This window comes from Bactrocera tryoni, chromosome 1 (assembly GCF_016617805.1).
Source record: "Bactrocera tryoni isolate S06 chromosome 1, CSIRO_BtryS06_freeze2, whole genome shotgun sequence".
Lineage (NCBI taxonomy): Eukaryota > Metazoa > Arthropoda > Insecta > Diptera > Tephritidae > Bactrocera > Bactrocera tryoni.
Genome location: NC_052499.1, coordinates 27007106 through 27020264, shown reverse-complemented (window position 1 = coordinate 27020264; position 13159 = coordinate 27007106). Strand labels below are relative to the sequence as shown.

Below are 13159 nucleotides of genomic sequence, written 5' to 3'. Positions count from 1 at the left end.
GTATTTATTAAAAAATTTTTGAGAAAACAAGAGTTATGACGCATTTACACTTCACTGTATTAGCATTGACGTTGTAACAGATGTGAAGCGCTTGCAGTAAATACTATGTACAACATACATAAATACATATGTATGTATATCTTACCTGTTGGAGTAGAATAGTATATAACCAACAGGGTGCGTAATATTTTATATCGGAATATTGACATTGATTTATTTTGACCATTTAAAAAACAACATCAGTCAAGTGGACGCATTATTGTGCATGGCGAATCGGCACATGCTACACATTCACTGATCATAACACACCTTTTAAAGAGCAATCAACAAGTAATTAACCGATTTTATTCATTCTAAGCACAAAGATGCATCGTTATTAGAAAACACGTTTTCTCAAGTACAAAAATAAAATCACGTAAAACCAGAGGTTAGCCGCCGAATTTTTTCGTAGAATTTTCGAGGATTATCTCTTCCATCCCGCACGTGTTGTGGTCGACCGTAACGTTGCGAGACGACGCTCCTCGCCGTACCAACTGTTCTTTTGCATTTTTCGAAAACAAATGGTTTCGGTTGCAGCTGTACGTAAAGAGCTCGAAATGCCGTCCCATAGCGCACAACCCTGAGTTTGGCTCGCCTCCAAACGGATGTTCTTTGGCTCCCCAGAGAATACTTGGTCTAATACCGGAAGTCGTGAGCTGCTTGAGTCATATGTAAAAGAATCGTTTCCGGCCAAGTAAATGGCGATCAAAAAACTTTCCTCACTTGCGTGAACTTCTACACATGACTCCATCCTCGAACAAAACAAAACTCTATAAGTCACTCATTATACCCGTCTTGCCAGTATATGGTGCAGAAGCATGGACGATGACAACATCTGATGAGTCGACGTTACGAGTTTTCGAGAGAAATGTTCTGCGGAAGATTTATGGTCATTTGCGCTATGGAGATGGCGAATATCGTATTCGATGGAACGATGAGCTGTATGAGATATACGACGACATTGGCATAGTTCAGCGAATTAAAAGACAGCGGCTACGCTGGCTAGGTCATGCGTCCACATGGACGGAAACACTCTAGCTCTGAAAGTATTCGACGCAGTACCCGTCGGGGGAAGCAGAGGAAGAGGAAGACTTCTACTCCGTTGGAGAGATTAGGTAGAGAAGGACCTGACTTCGTTTGGAATCTCAAATTGGAGCCACATTGCAAAAAGAAGACACGCTGTTGTTAACTCGACTACAACCGCGGAAGCGATTTCTACGCCAGTAAAGAAGAAGAAGAAGAAGGATTACTTTCCTAAGGTTTATGGAGGGAGTTATGAAAGTCTTTGGAAAGGAGTATTATGGAGCGAGGAAAAAAAAGTAAATTGAATTGGACCCGATGGTAAAAAGTTTGCTAATCATCTGGAGGGAACCTTAAACCTAAAATACAACAAAAAAGAGCTAAAACATGGTGGGAGTAATATCATGGTGTGGCGTGCATTTTTATGGTATGGACCAATGGTTCCAGGTCAGAATTGGTGGTGGTATTAAGAAAGCGTGGTATTCCATTCCATGGAGTAGACGCCAGTAACTAGTGGAGAGCCAACCTCAACCTGATAACGAGTAATATAGTAATTTTTTACATTATTCACTACTCATATAAAAATTCACATACATATGCATTTTTTATAGAATTCTAGAAGTATATTATTCCGGTGTGCAGCCGAAATAGGTGAACGTTCAACAAAAACAATTTTCAGAGAAAAATAACTTGATTTAATTAAGTGTTTGTTCTTTTTTATATAAATCATATCTAAAATAAGTTAGTAAAAATAAATATAAAACATTTTAACGTAAAAATGGCCGAAATAACATGGTTTCAAAAAAAATTCTGATCATTTAATGTTAGGTGATACAAACAACCGTTAGGTGAACAAAACTATTATACTCTGTTAACTCATGTTGCAAGAGTAAAAAAATAATTATTAATTTCAAAAATCACAAATTATCTCGAGTTCCTTTGCAGTATTTAACTAATTTATTCGGTTGTTCTGGATAGTATGCTTTATTATTTGTTGACATTATTGGCTTAAATTTTTCGCTTCTTCATATTAAGAACATAAAATATAAGAGTACATAGCTGAGCTAAACGAAAGCAAAAGTATATCAATAAAAAAAAAATCACTTTGCTACAAACAATAACAATATAAGGCAACAAACACATGAATTCTCATTTCACATAAATATGAGTGACCAAAACCATGATAAGTATAAAGGAACAAATAAAGAAATTCGTCATGTCCATCGCCAAACGAGTTGAATGCGAACCATTGAAAATTAAATCACAAACAAATATTAAATAAAACACCGAGCTTATAACCAAAATGAATGTTGATGAACAGGGCAGTGGCAACAGTGAAACAGAGAACACCAAATATTTACATATACACATACATATGCATACATATGTATGTATGTAAAGCTATCAGGCCCCATTCGAGGTAAAATTTGGAGAGCAGCGAATGCGCTCTGGCGGCAAAGAGTACGCAATGACCCCACTCAATAACTCAAGTTAATCAGTCAAAAACAAATACATAAATATGTATATTTATACGCAAACAAATCAAAGTTCTCTGGGCACAGCAAATATGTACACATAAGTAGTATGTAGATCAGCAAGTATCGCTGCATTTGAGAGCGAAGCACAAAAATATTGAAAAAAATAAACAAAATTGATAAAAGAACTCTGTATAGACCAGATACCAGATTCTGAAGACGGTAGTTGGCACAAGATTTTAAACGTTGATCCACAGTTTCAAAATAAAACTGGATTCTCTATTTACTTTACGTACATACTTGTGCGCGTGTTTATGTATATAAATACACGTACATACATATGTGCATGCCTGCCTACAGTGCTGGCAAAAGCTTAAAATTTTCTTCAGTATTATATTTTCAAGGTCGCATTATTCACTAAATGCCAATTTCTTTTTGCCTGGAAAACAATGCATTGGCGCTTACAGCCAATCTCCAAATTAGTTTTTGATATTTCATTATAAAGTATGCAAGATGTGTCAAAATTTGTAAATTATTCGAACAGAAGGCTGAAGTTAATTAGAAATTTATTGTAAAAATAAAATCCGAAAACTTTTTTCTAACACAAAGTGGACAAGATGTTCTGCAACACAGAAGTTAAATTCTTACAAATATTAATTTTACTGCCTACAATCATATTTAAATTGTCCCTGAACAGAGAATATAAGGTTGCCACGAACGCTTTAACACCTAGAAGAAAGACCCCATAAGATATATACTTGTACAGCTGTGTTCACGAAAATAATATTGTCGGAAAAATATAGAAAAAAAAAAAACATCGGGCAAAAAATTACGAACATAATAAGATTCAAAAGTAATTTTTAGTCATTCCTGTTTAACAATATTTATTTAAAAACAGAGCTTAAAAATTGGTCTGTAGTGTCTATTTTGTTGAAGCAAAAGCAAAAAAAAAACATATCCAGCTAAAAATTAAAATTTCACATAGTGATTTACTAATATTCGGTTGTAAAGATTGAATTTTTAAATACATCCATACACCGACTTTATATGGAAACTAATAGATCCTGACAACATCCATGCCACTTTAACTACCAGCCAAAATTGTGTTGTACGTCTGTATACGCGAACTACTCTAACTAGATACCGATTTGGCACAAGCCAAGAAGCTACTTATTTGTCGGAACCACCGATATCGGACCGCTAAAGCATATAGCTGCTTAACAAACTGTCTGATCAAAAACAAGTGCTTGTATGGAAAACTTTTTTATATGACAAATTATCTTTATGAAATTTGGGATAATATATGCCCAAAGCAACAGAACAACCTCCGAAGCGCCTTACCAACTGACCCATCAAGTTCTTGTATAGAGTTTTTTTTATTTGTAAAAGCTATTATAGCTTCCGTGCAACCGAAGTTAACTTTTATGTTTTTTTTCGTTTAATGAAGGTAAAATTTTTACCAAAAACTTATTTTGATCTCCGCTGCCTCTGATATCGCCATATCTTAAAAGTCCAATATACAATAATTTGCGATCGTAATAACTGTTGGGTGTTTTAATATCAATGCCCAAAAATTCTTATTTTGTTCGATCTGGCCATAGTGGAAAATGTTATAAATAACGCTTATTTTGAGGCGCTCTCACACTGGAATAAGTTGGGCATCCCATTATCCCTGGCAACGACACTGGCTTAATAAGGTTGAGTACATGTCACCGACTTTGTTGCGAAGTTCACATTAAATATCCCGATGTATGTATCTACATTCATATTGTGGTATATATGTATGTATATGTAACTGCAAACTTCCCAAATGGCATGATTAAGAGAAGAAAGCTGGCAAAAGTAATTCTCCAGATTTCACTGGTACTGGATTGTATATTTTGTTATTGAACAAATGTACATATGTAAAGTTTAAACATTTATGGATTTGAATTTGACAGATCATCAAATATAAGGAAATTTTATTAATTAAATTATTAAATAAATGATAATGTTTTAAAGAGGTATGTATTTTTCCTCTCGTATTCTTAGTAATCTCAAACTAAGTGTAAACTATACACTCTTTTATATCCTCAGAAACGTTCGCTTCAAAGTTATATATGTATTATCAAGAGCCGATTGCTGATATCCAGCTTTTGAAATTGTGGTTTTGGAGACTAATGATACTCATACATAGACGTCAGTTAGAAAAACCACGAAATACAAATACATTTAAAATAATAAAGGGGTATATCCAAATATTTCTAAATGCTATCGCAGACGATGTTATAAAAAAATTCAAAAGCTCTCTTTTTCGAGGCAAAATATTTAACATTTTCATTTATGCCGAAAAATATTTATCAGAAAATGGAACAATTACTTGCACTGAATTATTTGCGGAAAATCGATTAGCAAAGAGTATACATATGTGCCAGTAAACGGACACTTTTTCTAGTAACCGGACATTAAAGATCCAGTGAGTGGATATACATATATATTTTGTAAGAAAACAAAACAGTATTTAAGAAAAATTTAATTTTTCGTTAAGAATACTAAAAATTGATTTAAAACAAATAAATGCAATAAAATATACTACACCTCTTTACAATTGTATGCTATAAAAGTAAAACTTGAAGTAACTGCAAAGCAACACTAGTATTTTGAAATTAAATATAATAGTGTTCAAACACAAAAAGTTTTTATATAAATAAATAAAAATGTACTTAAAAATAAAGCTAATTTGAATAAAACATCTAACATTAATGAATGTAAATTTAAAGCTTAATATTTTATATGTGTGTATGCGCATGCATATATAATAAATAATATTATCTCAAAAAAACTATTGGGGGGGAAATTGCATAGAACGTTTCACTTTTCATCTACCTATTTTCAGTACGGCCTAAGCATGCTGTTTACTATAACTTTTGGTGGACTTAAGTAAGGGAAAATAACCATCGGAGGAAGTACATATAGTGCCATTAGCGCATATAAAAATTGATACTGTTATAGTAACCTTTTCTGACTCAGACGACATTTGGTAGAAGTTTTTGTTACCATTCGCTGTGATAACTTTTCCTGCTTTTGTCCTTGTTTTTAGTTTTTAATTAAGCATTATTAAGCAGCTCGGAAAACCACTTTCTAAATAAATCCTTGCTAAGTGCAGCTATGTCTTTATTCCAACCCAGGATTTGAGAATATCGTATACAACTTCCAACTCGGGTTTCCATTTTTAAACCTAGTAAGATAATGAATGATACGTCGAAATGACGTACTCATTTTTATTTACGCTTTCAGACTTTCATTTGTATACGTAGCAACTTCAGACTGCGAAAATTGCTCAATTGGTATTTATGTCTTTATGTGTACCTCATACGCCGAAAATGAATGAAATAAATGACCTCAGTCAAAAAGAACTCACGACACTTTTACGTTAAGGTGATATTGAATGATGGACTTAAGAATTCCATAAATACTGGATGCTTTTTGGAAGCTTAACGCATTATTTTGAATGTCTGTTAACGCCTTTTCCATAGCGTCCTTAGTAGGGACCCGTTTTTGATTTGTTGATTATTCATTCTAAAAATGGCCTACCCAGATATTGGAATGCGTACTTTATCTCCATTTCTAGGAACCAGACACTATGTGGATTGTAATTTGACTTAATTTTAATTCTTTAACCGAACAGTTGAATTTATCAATAAAATGATGTTTTTTTTAACAAGATTTTTATCCCGAGTTATTTACCAAACTAAATATTTACTAAGACATTTTTACGCACAATAATTTAAAATTCTTAACTATAAAAATCTCTATATCACTAGCAAGAAAAAACAAATTTTTCCCACTTAGCGATATGTACACCAACTAAAATTTCTTTAATAAAGTCGTTGACGCAATTATCAGAAAATTATGATTATCATACCGTTATAAATCGATTGCTGCTTCGATTGAGATTTTTCAAAGCATGCCAGCTTTAACGATTTTCTTAGTTAAAATGCAAAACATGAATAGTGTCCGATCACTGACACACTTACCCTACAATGCATTAAATAATACTGATAGGTTAATGTTGGAAAAAATTGTGAGTTTATTGTTCAGTTGGTTGATGCTTATATACAAACAGCTGGCAATTTGGAGTGAATGGTAACGCCATCGCGGACATTTACTTCTAAATGTATGAGTCGATCATCAGCTATGCCACACGATAATTCTGTTGATGGTATTTGCAGAGCCGAGAAAAATAATGCAGTTTTCTTACAATCCACCGAACAAGATGCCTCTATTTGCTCTTTGCTCTTGTCGCCATCACCTGGATTTATGGTGCGTAATTCAAGATTTTGATAACGTGTTGTTATTGTTGCCATATCTGTTTCGGCAACCAAATTCATCTCACCGGCAGAAGTGGCGTAAAATATTATTGTCGGCGAGAGATTCTTTATTTTATCAATTAAACCACGTATTAAACGGTTGGATGGCACATTTAACACTAGCTTACATTCTGGAATAGAAGGAACGGCGAAATGTGGCCAATCACAGCGTGGTATCACATCCACAGGTACGTGATGCATGGCGCGACGAGATTTATCTGAACACTTAGTTGCCGCATCAATGTCAACTGTTAAACAAGGAAACTGTAAATTTGTAAGCTTCAATTTACAGTAGGAAGGATTGTTACGGAGTAAGGAAAGTGCAGTTCCCAAATTCAATGTCGGTATATTTAGCACAATATGTGGATCTTTTTCACTGTCGACACCTTGCATTGTGTACTCAGCGAAATATTGCTTCGGATCAATTTCCACCCATACTAATGGCGCGGTACTACCGGATTCCTCATTGGCAACAAAGTAGACTTTATCCATAGATATTTTCATTACACAAGCTTTTGCCAATTTCGATAATGTTTGTATAATATAGAGAAATTCTCGCATGTACTCAGGATCCTGCATCATGGCACGAAACTTCATAGTGTAAATTTGCTTTTTTTACTTGCCAAATTATGTAGATTTTTTTATGATCCATTCATATGTATATGTGTTTCATGATAGAGAACGAAAAGAAGAAAAGCAAAATTCAAAGTTGTGTTGATGTCTCTCTTTCTATTCTACTTTTTGTATAGCAAATCTATCTTACTAATAATGTATGAATTAATGAAAATGTTATTATTTCTTTTTTTTTTGTTTTATTGCACTATATAAACTGCTCTTAAAAATATGTAAATGAATTTATTGCAAGGTCAAATTCTAATTCAATTTATGTTACTATAGTAATAGTTTAGAATATTTTTTGATTTGAGGTGTGGTAGTAGCAACTTTTGTCTAATTAGTGTATTTGGCAAAAAAACAGAGATTCTTTAAATCGAATAAGTAACGATGAAGTGGGTGTATTAACTTTGACTTGAGATTATATTAACTTTAATTGAGTTTATAACACCTAGAAGGAAACGTCCGAGACCCTACAAGGTATATACATATAAAAGTGTGTTCCAAAGTAAACAGGACTAAAAAAAACAGAACAAATGGTTTTTTCGGCAAAATCAATAAAATTTATTCAAAATAGTCTCCTTTTGCTTCAATACAGCTTTTTGCACGGTCCAAAAGCATGTCGAACGAGTGTTTTAGCTCGTTGACCGGTATGGCCGCCAGTATCCCGGTGCAAGCCTTTTGAATAGCCTCTACGTCTGCATGGACAAATGCATTTTTCCGAAGAGGAAGAAATCCCACCTGATATGGGGTGAATACGGGAAGCGGTTAATGGTTAAAATGTGATTTTGGTCAAATAATCGTCCTTTGAATGTTGGATTCTAAACAATTTTTGGTCGTCAATCAATTTGTGCGGAACAAACCGTGCATACACCTTTCGTAAGCACAAATGTTCTGTCAAAATGCGATAAATTGATGTTTTGGAGATTTTCAATTCGATTCCATGAATTTCAATGATGATTTCGGCTAATTTTTGATGAATTCAGGCACAGTTTCGATGGAATTTCCGGTGATCACGGATTTTGATTGGCCCACAGGTTGATCGTCATTTATGTGCCCACGACCACTTTGAAAACTCTTTTTCGCACCGATAACGCAAACATACTTCACCTCCAATCGATGAAATGTCATGAAATTCTCACTGGACAATCAATAAAGATAGCAGATTCTAACGCACCAGTCGACATATATGTAATTGGCGTCATCAGGGGGCGCTAGATTCAAAAAGTCCTGTTTACTTTGGAACTCACCGATCAGCGAGACGGCCAATTGCCAATAACGCCGGCCAACATAAGATCAGTGAGTTTTACGTAAGCGAGCTGAGAATGACTTGCCATGTCTGTCAGTCTGTATACACACGAGCTGTTCATTTGTCGGAAACGCCGATATCGGGGTCATATAGAAAAGAGCTGTCATACAAACTGAACGATCAAAATCCAGTCCACGTATATTAAACTTTTTTATTTGGCAATATACCTTCATGAAATTGAGCGCGGATCATTGTCTAAGGCAATACATCATTTTCGGAATAAATTGTTGAGATAGAGCCACTATAGCCATATCCCAATACAGTGAAACTTCGATAACTCGTATTTGCAAGGGACCACAATTTAAATAAGAGTTATGTAGTTTTTCAAGTTATCAATTTTACATAAAAAAAACAAGAAATGATTGTACATATGTACTAAGCTTTCGTCCCGTACGGTTTTTTGTGAAAAAAATACGAGTTGTAGAGGCTTTTGATACACATTTTTCAATTTTTGTCTCAAGAAAAATACCAGTTATCACAGGGACCGAAATACATGCATTTTTCGCGAATTTTTCCAGGGACCAAAGAAATACTATGAAATATCAAGGTTTTTCGCTTATCGGGGTTACGACTTATCGAAGTTTCACTGTATATATTAGGACGATAAAAATCAAGTTTGATGTATGACATATTGTGAATACCATAATACTTTGAAATTGAATATTAATTTTTTTTACTTCCTTATTTATTTAAAACTATATAATTCCAGTCCTACATTAATTGTACAGATATGAAAAATTTAATGCAGAAAATAAGTTCTGATTTTATTTCTTAAAAGTGTGATAAGTTGGCAAATATTTCATTTAAGAAACATATGTATACCCTCCATTTTGTGGTAATTAAAATTAGTCGACAACATTTTGTATACATAAATTTGCCAATAATAAATAAAAACAAATTATTTATGTCATGCAAAAGAATCTGTAAAATAGTGAAAAACAATACTCTTGCATTACACCAAATTCGGTGCTTTGGTATCAAATTAGTACACAAAAACAAAGCATTTGCATCATACTTTTCATTCCAAAAACTTGAACATTTTTAAATTCTCACTTTTATTAGCACTCGCGTAAACAATTATTATAAAAATTAACAAATTTAACTTTTATTAAATATTAATAAATTATATTCTCAAATGTGACCCATAAATACGAATTGCAGTTGAACCATGTCGGTTATTATTGAGAAAACACTTTGGTCTCACAAAGAGCACCGACGAACTCAACCGAAAACTAAATAAAAAGCAAATGCGAACAAACACGAGCTGGCTGAACACTAAATACAACAGGCACATGGACTTGACACACATGGAGCCAAGACACGCCATTTGCGCTGGAGGTTTACGTTGCAGATCGTTATGAACGCACGATAAAGAGCAAAATGGGGGCTGTTTGGTCGTTGCATACACCTTCTTCGATTTCTCAAATATGTTCGACTTTTGTATATTCATACAAGAATTTCAAATTGGTTCCTTCACATTTCTACATGGCATATCCAATATATAATATTACATACTTAAAACTTGAATTTACTTACAATAAATTGTCAATTTAAGAGCTTAAATACGATTCCAAACACTGATGGATATAAGCAACGAAAAATCAATACCCGAAATAAAAATACACTGCATAAACCGAAATCTTTACAAAATGTATGTTAACGATGTGCTAAATAATACTATTCATAATTTTTGCCTTAAGTTTTTTTTTTATACTGAATTTTTAGTACTATCTGGTCAATTTCTCAATAGTCGACATTTTGTCTACAAGTCTACCTAGCACCCAACCGTGTTGCAGTCATCATGACTACTACACTGTCTCATCTCAATGGTGAAATAATATAACTTTTGAAAACTTAATATATAGATGCATCAACATGTCTTTCCATTTTACACTCAATTCTTTTGCACAAAACTTACCTTTTTCTAATTCTTTTTGAGTATTTTTAAACAATTTTTGATTTAATTTTTTATTAAAAACCACACGTCTCATCGACAATATCAAAAATTGATTCCGACAATCACGGCCACCGCAGCGTTGCCAAGTACCAATTGACATTTGTTAATTTTAATGAAATTTAGAATGAAAACTTGTCAACTAGATGTCGCCCTCCATATTTTGCCATATGTCTTGTACCAATTTATAGATTGAATTATAAGGTCTACTCACTTTATGTTAATTTTGTATTTTATGTTAATCCTTCGAGGAAAATGAGCTGAAACTTTCCTTTAAAAACTATTACTAAACAAATGATGAATGAAATGTGCATACTGCTATATTCTCTTGATATAAGGTACAAATAAATTTCAATACACATATGGGCTTTAAAAATAATTATTTATAATATCAATTAATGAATCCCCGAATTGAAAGCTCTTTAAGTTAAAATAAATGTAAAATATTTTAGCATTTACAATTGCTTAAAATGCGTATCCTCTTTTCAGATTTAGGAATATATAAATTAAATTTAATCTACAATATCGAACTAACTGAATCTTTAGTTGGCCGTCCCAGGATATCAAGAATAAAATGGGTATGGTCGGATAGAGGAGATTCTCCAGATCAAGAATATATGTAGTTATAGCCGCAGGAAGCTTATAGTTCGAGATATTCGCGTTTAAATTTGAAAAATACCACTATTTTAATTATGTATTTTCTGGATATAAAATTAGATTTGCACTTATATTTTTCACTTATATATCCACTAAAACAACACTAATTCGTTTGTACACATTTATTTTATAAAATATAGTGCAAAAATAGCTTTTATTATACATTTAACTTATTGTTGAACTCTGATTATTTAAGAATAACGAATGAGTTAAGCGCCGATTTGTAAGTATGGCAAGGTCGATTCAATAAAGTTACGTTGATCAATTATCGACTACCGGTTCTCAACTCTAGATATTTTTGGTTGAATATAAACATTGTAACATTTCTTATTTATTTATTTCTTTTTTTTTTTATAGAATTCTACCAAAAATATTAATTGTCCTGTAGAAATACAACTGTGATTTGATTCGGAATTATTTGCAGTGCACTTATAACATTTTAGTCTTGCCGCAAAATGTCTGAACGGAAAGTGTTGAATGTATGTCAGATTAATCAAAAGATTTACACAACATGCTATATTAATAATTAATGCATTTACAGAAATATTATCCTCCGGACTTTGATCCGTCAAAGATTCCTCGTATGAAATTGGCCAAGAACAGACAGTATACCGTTCGTTTAATGGCTCCATTTAACATGAGATGTAAGACCTGTGGAGAATATATCTATAAGGGAAAAAAATTCAATGCACGAAAGGAGGATGTTGAGAATGAAACATATTTAGGAATACGTATTTACCGTTTTTACATTAAATGTACGCGTTGTCTACAGGAAATTTCCTTTAAAACCGATCCGAAAAACACTGATTATGAAATTGAAGCAGGCGCTACACGAAATTTCATGGCTCTAAAACTGGCCGAAGAACAAGCTCGTAGGCAAATAGGTAAGGTCAAAGGTATATGAATTCCATTACAACTAAATCTCATTTCTTAGAGGAAGAACGTGAGGAAGAGGCGAATAATCCAATGAAGTTGCTTGAAAACAGGACACAGCAATCGCGCAATGAAATTGAAATGCTTGAATCGTTGGAAGAGTTACGGGACTTAAATCGACGTCAGCACAACGTGGATTACGAATCTATGCTGCAACAATATAACAACGTGGAATCGGAGCAAGAAAGATTAAAGCGCGAAGAAAAAGAAGATGACGAGTTTGTGAAGTAAGCTTTTCTAATTCCTCGTATTTTATTATCAATAATTTCAAAAATATTTTCTAAATAGGTCTATAAATTTTAAAACAAGTAAAAGCGGAAACAAAATTGTTGCGGAAGAAATTATTGAAGAAGTTAAGGATGAGCCAATTTTGTCGACAGATGCCAAGAAAGCCAAAATTGATCTTCCAACTGTGGCTAATGGCATACAATTTAAATCTACAACAACAAAGTCAGTACCGATCCTAAAACGTAAAACTCCTCTTGTCATTCTTAAATCAAACACCACTGCAGCAACTACTCTTTTAACAACAAAGGAAACTACAAATATTCCTCCGTCAACAACGGAAACTACGATTAAACAGGCTGCTACAGCATCATCGACGACAACAACAGATAGTCAAAAACCAGCTGAAGCTAAGAATGGCGGACTTTCATTACTGTCAAATTATCTAAGTAGTTCTGAAGAATCAGAATGATTTTCACAAAGCATAGGCAAACAAATTAATAAAGTCACTATAAAAAAATATAAAAATCTCGTTCACCACTTCATTCCAGCCAAATGTGCCAGCCAGTCTTTGTCGAGTGAACAA

General features: G+C 33.3%; 2 protein-coding genes across 6 annotated transcripts; one reads left to right on the top strand and one right to left on the bottom strand.

The window, feature by feature from the left end:
- Window positions 1–6579: 6579 nt before the first annotated feature.
- On the bottom strand, window positions 6580–10764 carry LOC120773303 (checkpoint protein HUS1). 5 transcript variants are annotated; one of them, XM_040102162.1, is made up of 3 exons: window positions 10723–10764; window positions 7192–7501; window positions 6580–7131 (listed from the first exon to the last, which is right to left on the bottom strand). In XM_040102162.1, exons 2-3 carry the CDS (start codon window positions 7478–7480, stop codon window positions 6626–6628), a joined length of 795 nt encoding a protein of 264 aa, XP_039958096.1. In that variant the 5' UTR covers window positions 7481–7501; window positions 10723–10764; the 3' UTR covers window positions 6580–6625. The 5 variants fall into 5 exon arrangements, with proteins under 5 accessions (XP_039958096.1, XP_039958085.1, XP_039958086.1 ...); XM_040102151.1 differs by having other exon boundaries at window positions 6580–7501; XM_040102152.1 differs by lacking the exon at window positions 10723–10764 and adding an exon at window positions 10341–10697 and having other exon boundaries at window positions 6580–7501.
- Window positions 10765–11697: 933 nt separating this feature from the next.
- On the top strand, window positions 11698–13101 carry LOC120768768 (splicing factor YJU2). Its single transcript, XM_040095536.1, has 4 exons — window positions 11698–11894; window positions 11957–12299; window positions 12350–12575; window positions 12637–13101. Exons 1-4 carry the CDS (start codon window positions 11871–11873, stop codon window positions 13043–13045), a joined length of 1002 nt encoding a protein of 333 aa, XP_039951470.1. The 5' UTR covers window positions 11698–11870; the 3' UTR covers window positions 13046–13101.
- Window positions 13102–13159: the final 58 nt, after the last annotated feature.

Bases quoted from the DNA above. Each gene is read 5' to 3' on its own strand.
- LOC120768768 (XM_040095536.1), top strand. From the start codon at position 11,871: ATGTCTGAACGGAAAGTGTTGAAT. The intron at 11,895-11,956 runs GTATGTCAGATT...ATGCATTTACAG, and splicing joins CTGAACGGAAAGTGTTGAAT to AAATATTATCCTCCGGACTT. The intron at 12,576-12,636 runs GTAAGCTTTTCT...TTTTCTAAATAG, and splicing joins GAAGATGACGAGTTTGTGAA to GTCTATAAATTTTAAAACAA.
- LOC120773303 (XM_040102151.1), bottom strand. From the start codon at position 7,480: ATGAAGTTTCGTGCCATGATGCAGGATCCTGAGTACATGCGAGAATTT.